This window comes from Oryza brachyantha, chromosome 12 (assembly GCF_000231095.2).
Source record: "Oryza brachyantha chromosome 12, ObraRS2, whole genome shotgun sequence".
Taxonomy (NCBI): domain Eukaryota; kingdom Viridiplantae; phylum Streptophyta; class Magnoliopsida; order Poales; family Poaceae; genus Oryza; species Oryza brachyantha.
Genome location: NC_023174.2, coordinates 12,727,630 through 12,750,664, shown reverse-complemented (window position 1 = coordinate 12,750,664; position 23,035 = coordinate 12,727,630). Strand labels below are relative to the sequence as shown.

Below are 23,035 nucleotides of genomic sequence, written 5' to 3'. Positions count from 1 at the left end.
CTGCTGTGTTGAGCGAACAGCAAAGGAGCAGTAAGGCCATGGCCAAACAGGAAGATGCATTTCCGGTATTAGGGTTGAGCAATGATTTTAAAACTCTATGTCAAGATAAGTGATCTAAAGTGATTAGTAAGTTTCCAATTCAAAAATTTTATATTTGTCGGCGAAAAACTGGCGCCAACAGTTTTTTAAAACTGTATTTTCTTCGTCTCTAAATATTTAAAGTTGTTAAATTTTTATACATGTGTTGATTATTTGTCTTGTTTAAAAATTTACATTATTATTAATTATCTTTATATCATTTCATTTATTTTTAAATATACTTTTTTTGTGTGTGTATATATATATCTTTACATATTTACGAAAAATTTGAATAAAATGAATGATTAAATATGTGTTAAAAAGTGAACGGTGTCAAATATTTAGGGACTTAGCTTTTCGAAAGATCGGAACACCCATTGCCTTCTTCTCAGCTCTCCGAAGAGCATGTCCAAGAGATGGAGAGCATGAAATGTCAGTGAGGGATTGTGTGATTTGCGCACGTGGAGGCGGGAGCGATTCTCTGTTTCTTTCTTTTTTTTAATTGGGTTGGAGTTGCCTTTTATTATTATTGTGAGTCAGTTTTTTATATTGAGAAAATGATATATTTGGAGGCAGAATTTTGAGTGTTATTTGTTGATCATGCTCTTAGGAAAGCGTCGATGGAGTCCATCTGCATGCTAGCTCCGATGCAGACATGCAGTTTCAGTGCTGCTTCAGTTTTCAGTTTTTCTTTTTTTCAGAGTATGACGGGGCTGAAAAATTGCATATTGAAACACTTCCTGTTCTTGGTTCTTGCCTCCGGCTATGCATCAGCACCGAGTGGCGTACCTTCACCAGAAAATACGTGCATTGGTCCTGCCGGAGCTGGAGAAGATGGAACGGCACATCACAATTGCTACCAAGTCAATGAGCCGATGATTGATAACTTATCGGCTGATACTCCGATAAAACAATAAATAAGATAGATCAATCTGATATAAACTATCTAATAAATACAATCTACTAGATCGAACCGAACTGAGACAGTACTAGATTGAATATATCAAACAGCAAATATCAAATCGATGTAAATTATCCAAAGTGGTCGACCGGATCAACTCAAGATACAGAAGTAACTTAAGTTCAAACTGATACCATAACTGGCAATCACACAACCAGATTAGAAGATCGGACCGAACCGAGACAGTTCTAATCTAACTGATGCGATTATCGTGGCCCGGCGGAACATAGAACTTACCCCTCCGCCGGAGATCGAAGTGATGCAACCCCGCGTCAAGTGTCAAGTTCCGCCGGAGTTGAAACCTTAGATAGGAGGATGGCGATGCGCCGGAGTAGTTGATCTATTAATTGATGTAGATAATTTACAATGACCATGGGCATACATATTTATACCATCGGGTGGATGCTAGTCAATGTCGGACACGACTCCTAATAGATAAAAAAAATAACAAACTCTATCTAATACGACACATTTTCTAATAGATAAAAGAAAACAAACAAGTCCCAATCGGACTCTAACTCCTTTTAGAGATAAAAAAAATCTAAATTAATTCTAATTAATAGATAAAATTATGCCGCCATGCATTGGTCTTCACGGTTCCTTGTTAAATTCGAACTCTTCCAGATAAAATTTCTATCTGCGATTGCACATTTCCTTATCCGAATCCAACACGGAAATTTACCAAATTTTAGTGTTAAGATACGCACATACAAATTATTTCCAAAGGTAGAGTTGGGGAACACCCTCAAACTTGATTAGGCTCATAAGATTTTAATTTGATCTGGAAGATGATGTTATTATCTTTCCTATAATTAATTTTCCATAATTTGATACTTAAAAGTCACCCGGTGCTACGCACGTGCATAATGGTAATATCTTTACCTACTTAAAAATATGGACTATTCTATTTTCGTCCGTCTGTTATGTTCTCCCGATACACATCAAATACTATTTAAAATGCTTTTATGGAACTCAACGGTCCATTAAATTATATATGCATAACATATATATATATATACCATGTATTTTAACGAAATTTTGTATGGAATGATTTGTTTTTATTGTTGGGTTTGGCCCAAGATTAAATGGCACACTCACACAAGTAGCAACTCACGCGATGACACACACGCACGAGTAGAAGAATTTGCATTGGACACACACACGATAGATTGAGAATGGCGACACACGCACGCTCAGCTTTCTCTCTATGGCTCAACCGGGACGAACACAAAGAAGCGAAGCGCACAGGTTTTTGTAGCAACAAATGACTGAAACCTTTTCTCTGTTATTCACTGACGCTAACGAAACAATTACACGATGCATATATAGACCCAGGCGACAACGTGACGCACACGCCGAGCACCTAACGTCCTGCACACGCTCGCATGGTTCACACATGCATGCAGAGCCACTAACTCCTGCATGCCATGCGTCCACGTTTCATGCATGTAACGGCTGGCCTCCTAGCTAATTAACCAACTAAACACACGTATGTGTCAAGCGCTAACTAGCTATCTATATATCTAATTGACTCATGGATACAACATGTGCTTACCTACTGAATTAACGTGAACACGTCACGTTTAACTCCCTACCACGCACATATATGCTCATGAATCACTCGTCTAACACATGACTTAATCTGTCCTATATGCAAGACTAAAACATGTAACTCATGATTGCTGCTAACATTTATCCCATGACGAAGCACGTGTATATATATATATATATATATATATATATATATATATATATATATATATATATATATATATATATATATATATATATATATATATATATATGTCTAAAAATAATTCTACTAAGCATTAGCTAACAACCAAACCAGTCTTCACTGCCACTGAGGCCAGTACGCATGAGGTGGAAACCCAGGCTTCCATTTTTCCACTTATGCTTATGAATCAAGATTTAAATTTTAACCTTAAATTTAGATATGTTTTTAGATTTTTTATTACAGTTTATTTTTAACCTTAACTTTTAGATCAATAAGATCACAAATATAAATGTTTTATTTACAAATTATTTTTCATTTGTAAATATACCGTTTGACATTTTTTATACATGTTTTTTAAAAAAATGCTGAACAATAAACCAGGAACTCGGTTCTCTTATGGCCCAGGAGAAAAACACACTCGCTGACGATGTCCAGAACTCCAATTATCTACTGTCTTAACAAACCATGACATCTAAAGTTTGTAGAGAAACCATCTCAAGCATATCTTGCAATAAACACTTGCTACTTGCTTAGTAGGATAACAAGATAAGAATTCACAGAACTGTTATTGAAAAGAGTAGAATCATGACCATTCACATAATCCAGTCACTTCACCCTCTAGAACATACACTCGTGGAACAAAACAAAACTCAACTCGGACGAGGCATTTACACGGACAAAATCCAACGGAGGAACGAGGTGAAGCTACCCACCTTCATCCCTCGATGTTATTCACTTCCCTTGGAACTTCGACAAAAAGCTTTGAAACGAGGAAAACCCCTCCATCCCCTCTTGCGGAAGAGCGAGTGTGAAGGGAGGAAGGACTCTCTGTCCAGCCTTCACATCCTTCGCTCCTATGGCAGATGGAACCGCAAGAGCAGGTTCCTGCCTATTGAGCATCTCTATGATGTATGAGAAAGTACCGAAGGTCAGGCAGCTCTGAACCATTGTTTGTGGTGCACCTGTAACCAAAAGAAGATAAAAGGACCGTCAATTAATAAATAGGTACAAAACTAAGAACTTTTAATTAACATTTTCCTATATAGGAAGGACAAATGTCACTGTCAAAAGTAACGATATCATGCAAATAATGAACCATTTTTGTCACAGCAGAGCAATAGTGATTAGAAACACATGATCTCGCAAGAAATTGTCAATTTTGTAATGCTTCAGTCTAACAGTGCAAAACTAAAAACATAAACGGACAACTCTGAATGCAAAACCGTGTACACACTAATACAGCAAATAAACAAAGGAAACAGAGAACAATAATAGATTTCAGTAAAACAAGATAGGAGATAAAGGAACAAATGCCTACGTGAACAAACTAATGGGAACCAAAATGTCAAGGACTAAACTCCCAAAAAGGTTGCATGCATTCTCAATGAACAATGCCAGGACTGTTGAAATTACCTATTCCATAACTCAATAAAGAAAATTGCTCTTGTTTATATAATAACAGTCCTAGCCAGGACATCCAGGGACAAGTTGAAAATTTAAACAGTTCAAACTGCAAAGCTATTCGCTGTGTGTTGTAACTACCTGGAAAACTCAAAGCAAGGCCAGTGCAACAGCCTGCAACTCCAGCATTGAGAACTGCGGATATAAAAGAATTCACAAGTTAATGATGGTACTTCGCATTTCAGTACATCCTAAGGTTTGGGACATAGTTTCCTAGAGAAAGAAATGAGTAAAATGTAGATCAGGAGCGACCATCATCTTTCCCACGTAGTTGCCTCAAAGTGCAGGAAACCAAACTTTGAACACCAGCAAGAACAGCAAATATCTAGGGCAAAAGACAAAATATTGGCATGAGCTGTGAACAAAGAAACAGTTTTTTTTGCAAAATGAACATGTATAATGTAAATCATTACCTTAGCAGAAGATGCGGCATCAGCAAATGAGCCTTTAAACCCTTTTGTGGTCACCAAACCTTTTCCTGTCAAGTTATCAGAAAGGGCGAGTTGGAAAATAATATTCGGATTCCAAAAACAAAACTGTGTTGAGAGCTTTAGTCAAAGAGGTAAGAGGTAAATGGTAACAGACGTGATTGTAGGTCAAGGCATTAAGAGCTTTCTGGCTATCCACAATGTTCATATGGAGCATGCAAGGGACTAAGGGAGCCATCTCAATTTATATTCATTAAATCAGTAATCAAGTAGTTTATGATAAAGTAATCAACTTTCCAGTAAATTAAGGTTTGGAGGATATTTTATAACATTGGGTTGCTTATACAAGTCAATGTGGCCCCAAGATTGTCTGAACAAGAGTGCACATAAGTGGTTTTGTTTGGTCAGATGTAAGCTGAGTTGAACATAGATTGATTTGACAAGATGGCTGGCAAACTGATTTTAATAGAGTGCATATAACAGGAGCTTCTGATGTACCTTAATCCACTATGATATCCTTAATCCAACTCAAATGGTTTTAAATATGTTTCTGGTAATATGACACAAGAAAATTGTGGACCTTTTTTTTCCAAAAATAAAGTGATATGGCAATATGACCCAAAACCAATCAAAAGAACAAATCTTTGGTGTAATCTGCAATAATTTTAACATATAAGAGATGGAAGCTAAACTTGAAGTTCAGGGTGGAAACTGTGCTGCAGCATAAGTTGAAGGACCAAAAGTGGTCTTACATTTTTAGCCCTTGAAATTCAATTAGACAATTTATATGGTTCTGGACATAATTAAGTTATGTGTACATCAGAAAAATACATATAATAAGAGTATGCACAGAGGAAACTGCCTTCATTTCAAACAAAACCATTAAAAAATATATTGAAGGGTGTCATTTGTCCAGTTTTGAAAGATAAGGGTAAAAACCAACCGGTTTTATAGTTCAAGGTGAAACATGGACATCGAGCTAAGTTCAAGGGCAACTTTATCAAGAAAAAAAAACACGCACGCACTCCATCTGGAGAGAATGATTCACAGTTTCACTGTAATCAGCCTAACTAAAAAAATGCAGAAAAATCATTTCATGTACACCAGTCAGTAATTAAAATTGCCACAATTCCAGCACTGGTTCATTCCTATATGCAGAGCCTCAGCTAAACTAAATGTCTCTCACTTAAACCAAATCATCCTGGAAGCCTCTCAAAACAACCTCACACAGTCACACCTATAGCGCAATACTAATCCAACAGAGGGAATTTCTGTCAAGGATGGTCCGAGAGGAACAACTATAGAGTGAAGACAGTGCAACTCTACTAGATTACGAGCACAACCATGCACATAGCACCGCAACTATACCACCACCGCATACCAAATTGCCTCATCTCCACGGCGCAATTCTGACTCGCTTCATCGCCAACCGCCATTAACCACACCAAATTGGGCCGTCGAATCGAAGAGATCTGATATAGCCCCGTCCTGTCTAAAACCCCCCCATGGATACCGCAGGAGACCGCAAGAACCCTAACCCTACCGGAACGAACGGGAGCAGGGGGGAGGGTGGGTCCAAGGGCGTCACCGTATCCGACGACGGCGCCGACGAGCGACCCAGCGGCGGACTCCCACGCGAACCGGAGGAGGCACACCCCGGGCGCCGCGGTGGCGGCGGCGAGCGGGCTCGGGTTCCGCGACACGGCGAGGCGGTTCAGGATGGGGTTCGAGCCGGGGACCGCCCGCGCCGCCTCGTCGGAGGACTCGGCGTCGGTGCTGTCCCCGCCGTCCGAGGAGAACCCCACCTCCTCCTCCTTCCTCGGGTCGCCGCCGCCGCTCGCCATCGCCGCCTGCCTCGACTCGCGCGTTGGGTGGAGGGATGACGTGTGTACGCGCGCGCGTGTGGCCGTAGCAGCACGCGGCTGCGTCGTCACGGGGAGCCGTGTGTACGTGTCACGTGTCAAGGGGGCGCCTGTGACTGCATGTGGGCCCGGCCTTGCACCGCGGGATCTCTGTGACTGCATGTGGAGTAAGTATATCTGGCGGCGGCTCTTTGGATAAAAATACTTTTTCATTCTTTTCATACTCCTTTATGTTTTTTATACGAAGTCGTTTACTCTTGTATTTATATTAATTATTTATTTTATTAAAAATTATATAGTCATTAATTATTTTGTTTTATTCTGATTTATTATTATAGGAATTTTAAGTATGACTTATAATTTTATATATTTAAATATAAGTTTTGAATAAGATAAATGGTTAAACGCAAATTCAAAAGTCAACAGTAACGTGTAATACGCAGGGAGTATCTTTTATTGCGAGTGAGGTTTTTGGCCTTCTGTGTTGGTGAAAAGATGTGAACTGTTCCAAGCAAGTTGGAGTGTTGGATATGTTTCTCACTCAATTGTGACACAAGTGGGGATTATAATGTCATTTGAATTTGGGCTAGTTGGGGTGGTGTTCTCTAGGATAAAAACATGAACCTTCTTCTATCAAGAAATCACATAGGGCTAAGGAGAATGTATAAGATTTATTATAGTTACTTTATATTTGTTTTGAAACATAATTTGAAATGTTATTGGTTAGAATTGGTGTGTCCCATACAACTGATAAATATATCACGAGAAGTTGTGTGCGATTAAGAAACAAAATTACAATAAGTTACTCAATATTTTCGTTTTTGTTTATGCTTATAAGTAAAAAATGTGAATTCTAACCTAAATTTTGGAGTGTTTCAACCAAAGTTTATTTTTCAAACTTGACTTTTAGATCGTGAAGAATATGTATTCACAAATTATTTCATGTTTGTACATATAAATGTGTTGTTTGACTTTTTCCTATGAAAAAACCCAATAATCAACCCCTACTTTTTGAGATTTTTTGCTTCGGTCGGACATCAGTTCACATTAATCTTACGATCCTATCCTTTTTATTCTTAGCAAAAAGGAACAAATGGTAGCACCGTGAAATAGCAATTAGATGGATACCCTGCACGTTGATGTGGGAGAACTGTGTGATAATATAGGAGATATGAGTTCTAATTTTTTTTCACGTGTTTACATAATTTTGTGCCTTTTATCAAATTATCTATAGGTTATAAATGATTAGATTTTATGGTGTGTCTTTTAGGGAAGTGATGTAATTTACACTTTTGAGGAGTCATCCAAAGACTATAAATAATTGAGATGATGTAGAGAGATGCAATTTATACTCTTGATGTATCATTCTAAAACTAAAAATAATTAAGGTGACGTGGCTTCATGAGAGAATAGAGAACTAGCATTAACTACACTTAGTGGTTACTCAGCGTCTAGATTAGATCCAATGATTGAGATTTATAGGTGGCATGGCTTAACCATAATTTAGCTTTAGGTTTTAACTTTATAGAAAGAATGGATTGGTACGACTATTCAGATCTAAGCAAAGAATTTATACCTAGAATTTTAATGAATTAATTGTAATGGAGACGAGAAAAAATGATAAAGTTACGCGGTATAAAACCCTAGCAGCAAGTAGCTAGCAAAGCTCGTACACTTATCCTAACCATGCCTGCAATCTATTTAAGTCCAAAACATATCAAGCCAGCGATGTTATGGGATATTTTTTCTTCGAATACATGTATTAAACATATATAATTTTTCACACAAAGTTTGTTATTGATAGGGAACTATGCATATTGTTGAACATCTTTTAACATTGTAATCAGCTGCTTATATAAAAATATCTTGTGACGTGAAGTATAATGGCAACATCAATTACTCTCGGATGAACTATTAGCATCATGTCGGCAAGATAAAGCCCTGGAGTACATGCCAAATGATAGGTCCCTAAAGTACAAATCAGTTAGTTTGTTTATCTCATTCCTACCCAACCATCTATCCTCTTCCTGATTTAATTAAAATTTCTAGTCCTATAAATATTTAACATCTAGAACAAGATTTACCTACAAAATTAAATTCAAACCATCAAAATTTGTTAAATACTTAGTTTAAAACCAAAAGATTACCTCGAAAAGTACTTAGGCTGTACTATTTATTGATGAAAGATTTTTTGATATTTATTTAATAGTATAAATGATAAAATTAACTGCTGCAAAGTTGAAAATCTATTTTAGAAATGCTAAGATCATGAACATGAAAATTATTTTAAAAAGTACACTATTTAGCAGTTTAAAGAGCATGCACATATAAGTAAAAAAACCAAGAATAAGCCGACTTAAACAACGTGACATTAATATAATGAACTTATTATGTTTTATAGAGTTACCCTAATACAAAACTGGTGTTTATAACTCGATGGTAGTTTTACAAATCTTCTTTTGACTGTTTTACAATAACAAGTCCATATCTTGTTCTTCCATCACCTTTTAAGGTAAAAAAAAAGTCAACCTTAATCCGACTATTAATCCTAGCCACATCAAACGCTGATGTCTAATCTTGATGATCCGTTGGATTTAAAAAACGAGCGGCGACATGTGAGAGAAATCAATCGTCACAACAGCTGTGTTTTTTTTTCTTAATTTTTATATGCACCATTGAACATTGAACGGTGGTAGATTCAGAAAAAATATTAGGAAATGCTAGATAAAAGAGAATTGTTTCTTGTCTTTTCTTCTTTTTAGTAATACCATAAATTTTATTGCAGGGCTAAGGAGGAGATTCAATGGCGCAGAAGGGCTAGGGGTTACCCCGCTGGTAGATCCGCCCCTGTTATTGAACTTCTAGACAATATGTCTTTTATAAAAATATTTCAGATACTAATTCATCCTATCATATTTTTAAAACAAGTTTTTATTTATTACTCCCTTCATACATAATTAAATGACGTTTTAGACAAACAATTAACAAAGAAAATATGCCAAAATGTTTGTACGAAACGACAAATAAAGATGACCGGAGGTAGTAACAACTAATTCTATTATTTATACTATTAACAACTATCAAATAATCAGATGATTTTTTCGATAAAATAACACGGCCGTTACCATCCTCCATCACTCTTGAGACGAGACGAGTCCCTCCCACGTAAAACTCCAAAACCCCACGGGCCCATCCTACACAAGTAGACCCCACCCCTCCAGCACCAGCAGTAGCGGTGGGCCCCACCACAAATGACAAATCCCCTTCCTTTTCTTTTCTTTTTCTTTTTTTTTTTTGCTCTTCGTCCTTTTTCACAGTGGCTTGCATCTGTCACCCTCCCGAGCGAGCTGCCTCCCACCACCGCGATCCCCTCCACCCCGCGCCGCGCGCGCTCCAACCAAGAGAAGAGTAGCTCTGCCGCCGGAGCCGCAGCGTGGGGAGTGGTCCTCCTCCGCGTCGGCGTCCTTTCGGCTGCTGTGCCGGGAGGGAGATCGGGGGAGGTCTTCGTCGGCTGGATCCAAGAAACGGGTTGGCTTCCCTTCCCCGTTCCTCCGCGTGGTGGGGAATCTTTTTGGGTGCGGCTGGGTGGTTGATCTTGGTGCGTGCGTGCCTGCGTGTGTGTGTGCAGGGGGGAGGGGGATTTGCTGGCGGGGAGGAGGGAGATGAGCCGGGGGCGGTCGCCGGAGCCGCTGGATTTCTTCATCTGGACAGTCGAGGTGGTGCCTCACTCACCTGCCATCTCCCATCTTCTTCCTTTTCCCCTCGACTAATCTGGATTCTTTTTTATGCTGTTAATTTCCAGAATTTTTTTGGTACGCAGTTTATGAGCTGTTACTGTGGTTTAGATGTTTAAAAATCTTTTTTTTTTTGGTTTTGTAATGAGAGGTGTCTTGTACTTTCTGTTCCAGGTTTTCGGTCACTGTTGATTTGCTTTCTGTTGCCCTTGTTCTTCAGTAAACCGTTGATCTCTTAGCTGTACAAATCTTGTGATGGTTTGTGTTGATGGCATTGTGCTGGTGTGCTAGGATTCCCCATCATGCCCATATATGTGTTTCATGTGTTTGATTGCGAGCTTTACCCTGTCCTAGCTCAATGCTGTTATTGTGTGATGTTCACTAATGGGATGTTCTTCTGCTTTTTAGCGTGATTGCGTATATAGTATATATTTTTTGCACGCTAGGATAATACATCCCTTGTATGATACTGATGTAAGGCCGTTGTGTTGCAAAGGGAAGATATGCAACTTTTGAGGCAGCTGTAAACTGGTTGACTCATACATTACCATTTTTATCTTGAGCTAGAACGTCTAATGAAGGAGAACCGATTCGATGTAAACGATATAGTGCAATTGTTCAGTTCAAAGCTTGATTCATGATCAAGAGCAGCCCAGATTACTAGATTAGAGTTTGACCCTTGTCCAACTCAAGAAATGTTTCGTATACTTGCCTACTTGGTTGAGTATCTCTCCGTTGGCTGAAATGTGACACGATGACTGATCTGAACTTGCGCTTAACTTTAAACAAGAGAGAGATTTATTAGCACCTAATTCATTTGGTGACAGTGATTGTGGTTCTCCAGAAATATCTCTGTCACTAATCCTCAAAAGTATTATTATTATTTATCATCTATACTTGGGACAGTTGCGCTCAATCATTTTGGTACATTATAAAATGAACAGTAACAGTTTGATTGACCAGGTGGTACCCATTTATACATTGGACTAATATTGCTTCTTGAACAATTCAAAGCTAGGTAGGACATGAATATAGGCTTGAGCTGGTATCTGTTTATGATAAGGTAGGCCCTGGCTCAGGCTTCTTGGTTTGAATACTGACTTTGATATTGTTAGGTACTACTCCCTCCAGTTCCGTAATTCCTGTTGTTTTAGACAAGAGTATGGTCAAACTTCTAAAACTTTGACAATTAATAGCTTTTAGAATATCTAATTTGAAAACAGTAGGACACCATGTATAGTTGAGTCTCAAAAAGTACTTTAATAGAAGTAAATATTTATTTATTTTTGTATATATTTTAATAGAAAATCACGGTCAAAGATAGATTTTGAAGACCATGTCGTTGTTCAAAATAACAAGAACTATCAAAATGGAGGGAGTATTTAGGTTACCCTTGTCTTGGGCTAGACTTAAAGCTAGGCGATTTTGACTTCTTATTTAGGGATGGAATGGCATTGCTACAATGTCTACAGCTTTGTTACTCTTTTGTCACTTTTTTGCAGACAGCCATATTCTTTACATAATTTCCATCTCTTTGAAATAAATCAATTTATAGATGCCCATGAAGCAAATAAAAATGCTCTTTATGTACTAAATCACTTTATAGATGCCTCAGAATTATTTTGTGCTGTTGCAATGTATATCTTTATTTTTTTCCTCTATTACTGAGATGACAAATAGTCTGCCTTGCCACTCTCACTATTGTGCTTCTGGCATGCTGAGTTGTAACCTCTGTATCTGTAGCTATGCGTTATATGGATATTGAAAAATGATTTCCCTTTTTTATTGAAAGGTATCTTCACATGCATATGTTGGTGCATGCACTATCCTGTTCATCCAGAGTTTTTTGAGATTTTTCCAAATACATTACAGTAAGTAAAAGATAGGCTGATTGGTTTGAATTGAAGTGTATTTATTTCAATGTACATTTAACAGGGGTAAAATAAAACATGTATCTGTGTGCATCAATCGAAATGTTCTTTTTTGTTACAATGAAATACAGTTTTTCATAAGGTTGCATAATCTATCTAACACAAAAAGTTTCTGTACATTGTTAAAACCATATCTACTATACCTTTTAATTTTCAGAGGCCTATTTTTCTCTATTTGCTCCTTGTTCTTTTTATCATTCATATTTGTCTGTGTTTTGGTTTCTGAATTTGAAGATGGTTGTAGTTTCACTTAATCCTTTGAAAACAGTGTTTTGATTTGATAGTTATGTTTTGACAATCTGCTTTGTTCTAACTGACAAGCCACATATTTACCTACTCATAGTTTTGAACATATGGCAGTTAGTGTCACACACATGATCTAAAGGGCATGCTACCTCAAGATGCTTAATATTCACTACAACAATTTATTCTCTTTCAGGATGTTGGATTATGGCTTGAAGAGATAAATCTTGGCAGCTACAGGCAAGTTTTTGAAGAAAACGGTGTCAATGGAGAGTATCTTGAAAGCCTGTCGATGTTTACTACAGAGCAGATTCTGCGGTTTATCAGGAGGTGCCATATGAAATGGGGAGACTTCATCACATTGTGCAAAGAATTGAGACGCATCAAAGGTTTGTATATTTCTGTGCCTTGTCCTTTAGTATGAAGGAGTATCCATAACACGTTTCTTCTACCACGATGGCTTCTAAAATGTTTATCATTTGATTTTAGGTGCAATTGCAAATTTTCACTGGTTTGAATTGTTATTGCAAAACTGTGACTAGAAAATTGCAAAAATGCCACCACAACTGTCATTGGAGTGGGCATCATTGCAATATAGAAACAAACCAGTGGCATATTTGCAAAAATCCCCTTGATTTTATGATGTGTCAAGCAGTCAGGATCGAATCCATTTTTCCTCTCACCAATGTCATGTTTATGGCAATACGAAACTGATCAAAATACTACTAGTTGATTGAAGTGGTCGAAGCTCACTGTTTTTGATTTTCTTTTTCTATTTGAGCTCAACCCCATTGCTTACCATTGGCTATGTGTCATAGAAGCCTAAAAAGTGGATTGAGTGTAAAGCTTGTGGGCAGGCATTGACAGCTGCTAACTTGGCAATTGGCAACAGCAGTTATCCTTCTGTTTGTGATGTTATGCAAACTGATTTCTTTTGTTTTGATGTAAATGTTATGCACAAATAGGTATAACATGATCCAAATACCAACATATGTTGCATTATTCAAAAATTAAGTTTGACTTAAGCATCAATATTACTTCAAAATATGCTGCATGCCTTGTCTTTGTTAATTATGAATATTTTCGGAATGTTGACTTAATGGTTGATTATGCTGAATATTATTGTTGTGCAAGCACTTCGGGATATTTATTTTAGAAAATGGACTAGAACCTGGCTTCTACATCCAAAGTGGATGCACCCAGCCAAAGCATTTTGGGATAATGGGGGCGGGGATACAAACAGAAGGTGATAGCGATTGGATCTGGTCCAGATCAATAGTACTTTGAATTATGCTACATGCCTTGCTAATTATGAATGGATATCTTCTGAATGTTGGCTGGTTATGTCAAATAACATTGTTATGAAAGCACTTGAGGATAATGGGTATACAGGCAAATTAGCAAAAGGTGATTGTGATTGGATCTGGTCCTGTCCGTACTATCCCTTGCTCTTCTTTGGGATTCTAGCATGACCCTTATGGTCCATTGCAGATCAATATGCACGGCTGAATCCAGAAATACACCCATATTACACCATTCAACTTGTGTAATTGAGTAATGGGCTACAAGTGTGTAAACTTTAGGTTTTCTTTGTGTATTCTTTCCTTATTCTTTTGGTTGTAGTAAACAGTTTCAGATACCATGGTTATACACTTACTCTGGTATATTTCAAAATTCAAACTGCTCTACTGACTGGTGTCTGGACAGTGAAAATTTCTTGACCTAACACCTGCAAAACTAATCTCCAGTGGCCTGCCTGAAAGGGGAGCAAGAAGTCCGCAGGCCATGGTGGGCGCCGTCATGCTTATCGGTGGTGTTCGTGAGGGCGGCCAAGCGGAACCGGCAGTCTCGAGTCGTCTCCCTGAAGCTGGAGCCCTAGTACCCGTCCACCACAACGAATCACCGCGTCGTCGCCGTCCTCCTCCTCCAGCTCCTGGTTGGAGGCACTGCAACCGCACACCATGGTGTGCTAGTTCTCAGTGATATGAAAGGGTGTCTTCCTGTGAGAGCAGAGTATGCTGCTCTACTATGTTCAACCGGTCATCTATCCTTTTTTTTTTCTTTTTCTTGATCTGTTTTAATCATGATATATAGGGTTTGGAATAGTAACCTGGTGTAGACAAACAAGATACAATATATTGTGCAGATGGTTCCCTTAAAAGTTTCTGCTGCTTGCAAATCAGTCTTGAGTTTGTTCTAGGTGTTATACTGTCATGTCAAGATTGGTCCCCTAGATCTTGATCAATATGCAGAAAATGCTGGTGTTTATTTGGTGTTGATCTGGAAATCACTACTAGCTCCATGTTCTAACGGTTCTTTCATTCGACATGGTTGTCTGATTTCTGGTCAATCATTCAAAAACATTATTGATAGATGAAGTGAAAACGGGCTCCCATCTTTTGGCCCAATATGCATATGCCACTGCAATTTTGAATTTTAAAACTTATTTTAAGATTATTTTTGATGTTTTTTTCATTGTAGTCTCTTTTGCAAGTTGCAACATTGGTGTTTAAGTCGCTGAGAACTAGCGCCATATCTTTTGTCCCAAAATGTATATTCCGCTATCAAAATTTAAATTGTAGAATTGTTCTCTAAGTTTTAACCATAAATTAAATTTTAATTGTTAATATGTCGTTTGGTGCATAATCCACTCTTGGCCAACCGATGAGAGCCTCAAATGTAAAAGTTTTCGCTGTTAGGCGTATATATGCAATCCGATGAAGCCTTAGGCCCCGTTCAGTTTACAAAACTTTTTTTAAAAAAAACATCACATTGAATATATAGACATATATTTAAAGTATTTTCGATATGGACATATATTTAAAGTATTAAACATAGTCAAATTATAAAACAAATTATAGATTCCGCTAAGAAACTGCGAGACAAATCTTTTGAGCCTAATTAATCTGTTATTAGCATCACTTATCACTAATTATGTACTAATTAGGCTTAAAAATCCGTCTCACGATTTTATCCATAACTGTGTAGTTAGTTTTAATGTTTATATATATTTAATGCTCTATTTAGGTGTCTAAAAATTCGATGTGATAAATTTTTTTCTTAAAAGCATTGTATCAAATCTTTTGGACACCTAAATAAAGTATTAAATATATATGAACATTAAAACTAATTACATAGTTATGGGAGAAATCGTGAGACGAATATTTTGAGCCTAATTAGTACATGATTAGCCATAAGTGATATAATAATCAATATGTGTTAATGACGGATTAATTACCCTCAAAAGATTCGTCTCGCGGTTTACAGACGAAATATGAAATTTGTCTTATAATTAGACTACGTTTAATATTCTAAATATGTGACTATACGTATCAATATGACCTATCTCCCAAAATTTTTTTTACCTAAACACGGTCTTATATAACTAAACTTTTCATTCGAAAGTTGAAACACCTTGTGTTAAGAGAAGGTTTTGCCCTTTGGTTTCACATAGCCAGATTCCAGAACCTTCTGCTGTTATGAAGCCTCAGCTCTACTGTGACTGACAGGTGGATCACACCAAGGTGGGCCCACATGTCAGCCGCAAGCCCCATCTGGCCACTTGCTCGCCCTCCCGTCTGGAACCTTCTCCCCCACGGGACTGGCCCCACATGTCATCGTCTCAAAACAATTACGCTCCCTCGTGAGTCCGGGCCGCCGCGGGTGCGCGTAGCATTTCGGCGACGGCGCCCAATCCAGAACCTTCTCCCCCACAAACCCTCGGCCATTCGTCCGCCGCTCCCACTGACAGTGGGTCCCACGAGGTGGGGCCATATTGCCAGCGACACATAGGGCACCTCCTCCCACTCCCACTCCCACCTTCTTGCTCCGCAAGGCGCACGCGATTTATACGCCTCCCCGTCGTCCTCGGCCCCTCGCCGGCCCCCTCCAAAACCCTACCGCCTCCTCCTCCAAAACCCTCGCTCGCGCCGCCGCCGTCGCCTTCTCGGCTTCGGGCTTCGCGTTCGGCGCGGCGGTAGCGCTCGCTCTCTCTCTCTCTCTCTCGCGCGCGCGCCCGCGCGGTAGGAGGAGATGCTCGGGGCCTCGAGGCGTTCCGTCTGCGCGGCGGCGGCTGCCCGCCGCCGCGCCGCCGCGGGAGTCGCCTCCGCCGTTTCCGGAGACTCCTCCGTGTCGTCGTCCTCCTCGGCGCCTTCACGCTCGGTACGTGCTCCGTCTGCGTTGTTCTGGCCTGGTTGTGGGTTCAGGGAGTAGTGGAGTGGGTCGTGATCACCAATTAGCGAAAATGGAGTGGTGCCAGCATCTTTTGATTCGACCTACTAATTCGTTGGTTTAACTGTTAAAGTTCGCTTGCTGATTGGGATATTTTAGTCGACTGTGAAATTATTGGATTTTACTGCCTGAGTGACTGCTCATTAGTTGTGAAGAAATGTGCAATTTGCGATGAACTACGCGGGATAGAGCATTTTATTTTTCCGATGGACTGTTTGATTTGAGTCGAGCCTTTGAGCTGCTCTATGATGTTGATAAACCAATGTATCATCTGATTCTCAGGTGTTTAATGGGGAGCCTGGGGTTCCTCAGCTGCAGAAGAGGTTGCTCTCTGTGCTTGCTGCGCCAAAGCTTATCGGGACCGACAGTGCTGCCTCCCCCAGGCTGAGGGAGGGATCCCTTGTTGGCAGGCGGTACGAATCAAGCGCTGCGGCAGTTGATTCTTCTGATATGCCACCTGCTGAGAAGCATGAGTACCAGGCTGAGGTAATGACTGGAGTAAACTGCAATGGTTAATCTTTTTTCGTTGATGTCGTGTTACCAATGGTGTCATGACATTGTCGCATACACATGACAGGTCAACAGGCTCATGGACTTGATTGTTCACAGCTTGTATAGCAACAAGGAGGTGTTTCTTCGAGAGCTGGTCAGGTGGGGGTGCCATTCAAGTATATAAGCTTTTCCATAAGTGAAGCTTGTAAACAATCATATTGGTGTACTCTTGTGCTTTTAGTTTCCTTCCCCTTGGCTTAATTTTGTATTTCTTCGTCCTATACCTGTTTGCAGCAATGCAAGTGATGCACTTGATAAGTTGCGGTATCTTAGTGTCACTGATCCTGATCTTCTGAAGGATGGTCCTGAGCTTGACATCCGCATCCAAACAGACAAGGACAATGGAGTTATTACAATCACGTAAGTATTAGTTACTTGCAACTTGCAAGTGATCAATTATGTGTGGTTCTTTTCTTGTAAACTCATGCCTGCATTTGCTCTTTAATCTTTAGTGATTCTGGGATTGGTATGACGAAGCAAGAACTTGTTGAATCTCTTGGAACTATAGCAAGCAGTGGAACTGCCAAGTTCCTGAAGGCACTGAAGGTGTGTTCTGTTTACACATTGCAGATGTTACTCTCTTCTCCATATTTTTCTCTCTTATCCCGTCATATTCATAATCTCAAGTGACCTATGTAATAGGAGAGCCAAGAGGCTGGTGTTGACAGCAACTTGATTGGTCAATTTGGTGTTGGATTCTATTCTGCATTTCTTGTTTCAGATAAGGTACCGACCTTTCATGATTTTCCTAATAGCTGGGTATACCTAATGTTTATTTACAATCAGCCTTGGTTAACATGTTGACATTTCATGAATATTTTTTTTCAATGTCCAATAGGTTGCAGTGTCAACTAAGAGCCCAAAATCTGACAAGCAATATGTTTGGGAAGGCGAGGCAGACTCTAGTTCTTACACCATTAGAGAGGAGACAGACCCAGCGAAGCTCATTCCTAGGGGAACTCGCCTTACTCTGTACCTCAAGGTCTATTATTTTGATATTATCAAACTCCTTTTTTCATGGCCATTTTCTAACTATGATGCTTACCATTATTTCAGCGTGATGACAAGGGCTTTGCGCACCCTGAGAAAATTCAGAAACTTGTGAAGAATTATTCCCAGTTTGTTTCCTTCCCTATTTATACTTGGCAAGAGAAAGGGTACACAAAAGAGGTGAATGTTCTTCCTTTAGTATTCCTTTTTATATTGGATCGAGACATCAATTTAATTGTGGCATCCATTGATCTTATAGGTTGAGGTTGACGAACCCGTTGAAGCTAAAAAAGAAGGTGATGATGAACCTACAACAGAGGTAACTATGCAAACAGCTTTTCTGTTAAGCAACATCTGTTGTACTTAATACTACTTGTTTTATTGGTAATTGTATTGCTATGGTGTTAACAGGTTAAGAAAAAGACAAAAACTGTTGTTGAGAAGTATTGGGATTGGGAGCTTACAAATGAGACACAACCTATTTGGGTGAGATTTAATCTGTTCACCTTGCCAATATTTTAATTAATGAATGTATCCATAGAAAAAAGAATCAAAATACATGAAGGTCCCAAAAATACTGAAGCTTTCTTCCTTCTGCTTTTGGTAGCTTCGGAACCCTAGAGAGGTATCGACCGAGGATTACAATGAATTTTATAAGAAGACATTCAATGAGTACATGGATCCCTTGGCATCTTCACACTTCACTACAGAGGTTTGTCTCTTAGCGTCTGGTGATTTATCAGTTGATTATTTACTTTTTGGCCATTGAACCAGAATCAGTTTGTATAGGTCGCATGCAGTGTGCTGTTGTTTTGATTATATGTTCATTGTGCATAGCTATTCATTTGAATTACAGTTGCTGTATTCAAATATTTTTTATCTATCCACAACCGTGTGTAACACTGTCTTGCAATAAATTGCGAAAATGATATTGTGATTTACATGGCAAAGATGCCAACCTGATTCATTTCTGTTGCTAAAATTGTGCCAGGTTCCATTTAATAGTTGGTTCAGTTTTCTTCTTAAGTTGGCACCAACATAGTACTTCTGTCCCATCTCACTGTGACACGGTTATTGTGGTCTTATATTGTTGCACTGAACAGACTCATTTACTTTGCTGTGCTTGGTTTTATTTATGCAGGGTGAAGTAGAATTCAGATCTATTCTTTATGTGCCTGCTACAAAGAAGGAAGATATAACTGATAGGAAGACCAAAAATATCAGGCTTTACGTTAAGCGTGTGTTCATATCAGATGATTTTGATGGAGAATTGGTACTCTTAAGCACACAACAACTATTTTTTGTGGTTTTTTGTCAAGTTTTACATAACTGAGGAATTCTGACAATTGAAAAATTGTGATTGATCAGTTCCCAAGATACCTGAGCTTTGTGAAGGGTGTTGTTGACTCAAATGACCTTCCATTAAATGTTTCTCGTGAGATCCTTCAAGAAAGCCGAATTGTAAGTGTTAATGGAAGCTTCTCTTTTCGTCTGTCTTGCACATTTCCATATTGGTTGTGTAACTTTGATACATCTTTCCCAACTTTTCTCCTGCTTGTTTCTCACAGGTGCGTATAATGAGAAAGAGGTTGGTGCGAAAGGCCTTTGATATGATACTTGGCATTTCTTGTAGTGAAAACAGAGATGTAAGCCTTTTACTTTCCTTTTGTGCATGATGCCTCTGTTCTCTCCCATATCCTTCAGTTCTCATCAGGAATTTACTGTAGGACTATGAAAGGTTCTGGGAGAACTACGGAAAGTTCCTAAAGCTGGGTTGCATGGAAGACAAGGAAAATCACAAGAGAATTGCTCCCTTGCTCCGCTTCTTTTCTTCTCAAAGCAATGAGGAATTAATTAGCTTGGATGAATACGTAGAAAATATGAAACCTGAGCAAAAGGATATTTACTATATTGCTGCGGACAGTTTGAGTAGTGCAAAACATGCTCCTTTCCTGGAGAAGCTCAATGAAAAAGAGTATGAGGTATGTACCATGAATAGCTTGCAATATTTGTAGATACATGATACTTACAATTGTGTGTTTATTAATTAGATTTTGCTTTGGCCATTTTGGGGACCCTATGCTATATTGAATGCATTGCACATACAAACTTTGCCCTCAATAATGGTTGTAACTGCATTTTGGCATACCAATACAGCAATACAAACAAAAGGCAAAGATAGTTGACTTTACCCCAGGGCCCGTTCTGTTCCATAGTTGAGATGCCTTATATTGTTCCTTGTATTGGAACAAGCAAACTTAGTACATTTAGCAAATTTGTTTTTTGCTCTCTGACATTTAGTCATCGAGAAAACTTCAGTAAGAGAACCCAAAAGCAAAAACAATATTCCAGTACTGCTGAATGGCATAAACAAAGTTTCTATACTCCATTAGTTTTTTTACTTAGTTACATGTTTTACTGATTAATGCATTTGACCAGTAATGAGCTGATTCATTTGGTGTTCGTTCTAACATTTAAATATTTTGTAGGTTCTATTTTTGGTTGACCCAATGGATGAAGTGTCTGTCACAAATCTGAGCTCCTACAAGGATAAACGATTCGTTGATATTAGCAAGGAAGATTTGGACTTAGGTATGCATACACAAATATTGCTTCGAAACCTCCTTACACTGAATGAGATGAGTTTGAAAACAGGAGTAAAATAGTTGTCTTCACTATGGCAAAACTTTGTTTCTGTATTGAACCCTCCCTTTTAATACAGCTAATAATGTCCTCAAAAAGTCCTGTATCTATGTCTTGTTTCTTTGTAGGTGTTGTCTCAGCCTTGCAGGAGCGGGACAATTATTTCTTCATTTCAGTGCTGCAATCTTTGTTCTTAGTTTCTAATTTTGATCTGTAACCTGACTTAGGTGACAAGAATGAGGAAAGAGAGAAGGAGATCAAGCAGGAATACAGCCAAACATGTGACTGGATTAAGAAACACTTGGGTGACAAGATTGCTCGTGTTGATATATCCAATCGTCTCAGCTCATCACCATGTGTTCTGGTTGCAGCTAAGTTTGGTTGGTCTGCCAACATGGAAAGGTTTGTCTCTATCTTGTTGACCTTTCCAACACTTGATTATTATGACCTAAAGTTGTTAATAGTTTTGTGTTATTAACAGGTTGATGAGGGCACAATCAATGGGTGACATGTCATCTCTGGATTTCATGCGTTCTAGAAAAGTTTTTGAAATTAACCCAGAGCATGAGATAATCAAGGGCTTGAATGTAAGTTTGCGGTCTACTGTTACCACTTCACACTTATAATTTCCTGTTATATTTCTTGTTTGTCCTTATGAGTTATTTTTTCTGCCACAATGCAGGCCGCCTGCAGAATCAACCCTGATGACCCAGAAGCTCTAAAGGCTGTAGATATCCTATTTGAAACTGCTATGATTTCTAGTGGCTTTACAGTAAGTACACCTTCTTTGCCTTTAACATCACGTAACCCTGACCCATTTGTAAATTGTAAGAATGAACTGAATCAGTTCAATCTGTTTAAGGATCGATAAATCCACGATAGATATGATAGGATGACCTTCTATTATTCTCCGTTACTGTTGTGCATGTTTCTTTGTACTGAATGTCGTACTCTTGTTAAGTTCCATCAATTTCAAACATCTCACTCGTGGTATTAATAATTAATTGCAGCCTGACAACCCTGCCGAGCTAAGCGGAAAGATATATGAGATGATGAGCACAGCTATGGCCAGCAAATGGGGCTCGCAGGCACAACCCGTTGAACCGAACTTGCAGCAACCTTCATCTCTAAGCTCTGAGCCGATTGAAGCCGAGGTGGTCGAGCCAGAGCCAGTTGATGCGAACCAGCAGAAATGAGGGGATCGTCGCTGTTTTCCCCAAAGTCTTTGTTTAGTTCTACGAGCCTCTAGTCCTTTTTCTTGGATCCATTTCTTAGGATTATGCTGCCCTCCCAGAATATTGTAGCTCATCAGGGAATGAGAGTTAGTCTACTAGATAGACTGGATGATACACGCTGTTACATCGTGCTTGCTTTTGTTGCAGAAACGCAGAGATTTTTTATTTTTCGTTTTGGTTTAGCGGCCTGTGCAATGAGCTGTGTGTTAAGCCAATAGGAATTGTGTTGTTGTTTTATGGGAATAATGGTGAAAAACCTGGGCATACAGTTAAGCATCTTGCTAGTTTCAAGTTCCTCAACTACTCACTCTGGTTTCAAATAACTGACACCAGCTATTATTTATTTGGTGACTTTGATCATTCGGCTTTTTTTAAAAAATATTATGTATATCGAAACATATGTTATATGACGTATAGCAATACTCGTCAACTGATTATTTGATTATTATTAATTTGATTATTATTAATGGTTAAAGTTAAAATAGCAATAGTCAACGGTGGCAAATAAACAAAAGACGGAAGGAGTAATTAATAATCTTATGTTTGTCCATAGGATAATGTAGTGCTAAGATATTTTCATCGATAGTATGACAGCAAGCTTGACATATCTTCTTGGTGCTGCTACTACTTCAGCATCGGTTGCTTTTAGAGTTGACGATGGGTTGGGTTAGGATTGGGTTGGGGATGGCTCTGGCATTGACCTTAAACTTCTTCCCTTAACAGAACAAACTTCTCCCTGGCCTTTGACCTTGGTGGACCCCTAGCCTCTAATGAGCCTTGGCCCCACAAATACCGTGGTTGGACTAAGGTCATCGTTGCCAAGTTGTAGCACTACGCTTGTGGTTGAGGTTGCTCACATATAGAGATGGCAACGGGGAGCCGAGACCCGATGGGTACTTACTCTATTAGGGTATAGGTATGAACTAAATATATTATCTGTGGGTAAGTAATC

The 23,035-nt window shown here is 38.9% G+C and overlaps 3 protein-coding genes across 3 annotated transcripts; 2 read left to right on the top strand and 1 right to left on the bottom strand.

Annotated features, from left to right (window-relative positions):
* Positions 1–3,313: 3,313 nt before the first annotated feature.
* LOC102708668 (chloroplastic import inner membrane translocase subunit TIM22-2-like) lies at positions 3,314–6,532 on the bottom strand. Its single transcript, XM_006664001.3, has 5 exons — positions 6,252–6,532; positions 4,649–4,713; positions 4,488–4,560; positions 4,317–4,370; positions 3,314–3,736 (listed from the first exon to the last, which is right to left on the bottom strand). Exons 1-5 carry the CDS (start codon positions 6,505–6,507, stop codon positions 3,507–3,509), a joined length of 678 nt encoding a protein of 225 aa, XP_006664064.2. The 5' UTR covers positions 6,508–6,532; the 3' UTR covers positions 3,314–3,506.
* A 3,316-nt stretch (positions 6,533–9,848) lies between these two features.
* LOC102708390 lies at positions 9,849–14,664 on the top strand. Its single transcript, XM_006664000.2, has 4 exons — positions 9,849–10,053; positions 10,154–10,241; positions 12,630–12,822; positions 14,182–14,664. The coding sequence occupies exons 2-4, from the start codon at positions 10,188–10,190 to the stop codon at positions 14,310–14,312; spliced, it is 378 nt and encodes a 125-aa protein (XP_006664063.1). The 5' UTR covers positions 9,849–10,053; positions 10,154–10,187; the 3' UTR covers positions 14,313–14,664.
* Positions 14,665–16,333: 1,669 nt separating this feature from the next.
* LOC102715635 (heat shock protein 90-6, mitochondrial) lies at positions 16,334–22,359 on the top strand. The gene is made up of 20 exons (XM_015842829.2): positions 16,334–16,594; positions 16,946–17,149; positions 17,241–17,314; positions 17,450–17,575; positions 17,668–17,761; positions 17,858–17,941; positions 18,054–18,197; positions 18,272–18,385; positions 18,465–18,524; positions 18,617–18,691; positions 18,813–18,917; positions 19,347–19,478; positions 19,574–19,666; positions 19,774–19,851; positions 19,933–20,187; positions 20,695–20,797; positions 21,076–21,250; positions 21,330–21,435; positions 21,531–21,620; positions 21,859–22,359. Exons 1-20 carry the CDS (start codon positions 16,466–16,468, stop codon positions 22,042–22,044), a joined length of 2,427 nt encoding a protein of 808 aa, XP_015698315.2. The 5' UTR covers positions 16,334–16,465; the 3' UTR covers positions 22,045–22,359.
* Positions 22,360–23,035: the final 676 nt, after the last annotated feature.

Excerpts from the sequence above, each read along its gene's own strand:
- LOC102708668 (XM_006664001.3), bottom strand. The coding sequence starts at position 6,507 with ATGGCGAGCGGCGGCGGCGACCCGAGGAAGGAGGAGGAGGTGGGGTTC. Across the intron at positions 4,371-4,487 it reads ACTACGTGGGAAAGATGATG|TTCTCAATGCTGGAGTTGCA; the intron begins GTCGCTCCTGAT and ends TTATATCCGCAG. Across the intron at positions 3,737-4,316 it reads CCTTGCTTTGAGTTTTCCAG|GTGCACCACAAACAATGGTT; the intron begins GTAGTTACAACA and ends TTTTGGTTACAG.
- LOC102708390 (XM_006664000.2), top strand. The coding sequence starts at position 10,188 with ATGAGCCGGGGGCGGTCGCCGGAGCCGCTGGATTTCTTCATCTGGACA. Across the intron at positions 10,242-12,629 it reads TCTTCATCTGGACAGTCGAG|GATGTTGGATTATGGCTTGA; the intron begins GTGGTGCCTCAC and ends ATTCTCTTTCAG. Across the intron at positions 12,823-14,181 it reads AGAATTGAGACGCATCAAAG|TGGCCTGCCTGAAAGGGGAG; the intron begins GTTTGTATATTT and ends ACTAATCTCCAG.
- LOC102715635 (XM_015842829.2), top strand. The coding sequence starts at position 16,466 with ATGCTCGGGGCCTCGAGGCGTTCCGTCTGCGCGGCGGCGGCTGCCCGC. Across the intron at positions 19,667-19,773 it reads TCCTTCAAGAAAGCCGAATT|GTGCGTATAATGAGAAAGAG; the intron begins GTAAGTGTTAAT and ends TGTTTCTCACAG. Across the intron at positions 20,188-20,694 it reads TCAATGAAAAAGAGTATGAG|GTTCTATTTTTGGTTGACCC; the intron begins GTATGTACCATG and ends AATATTTTGTAG.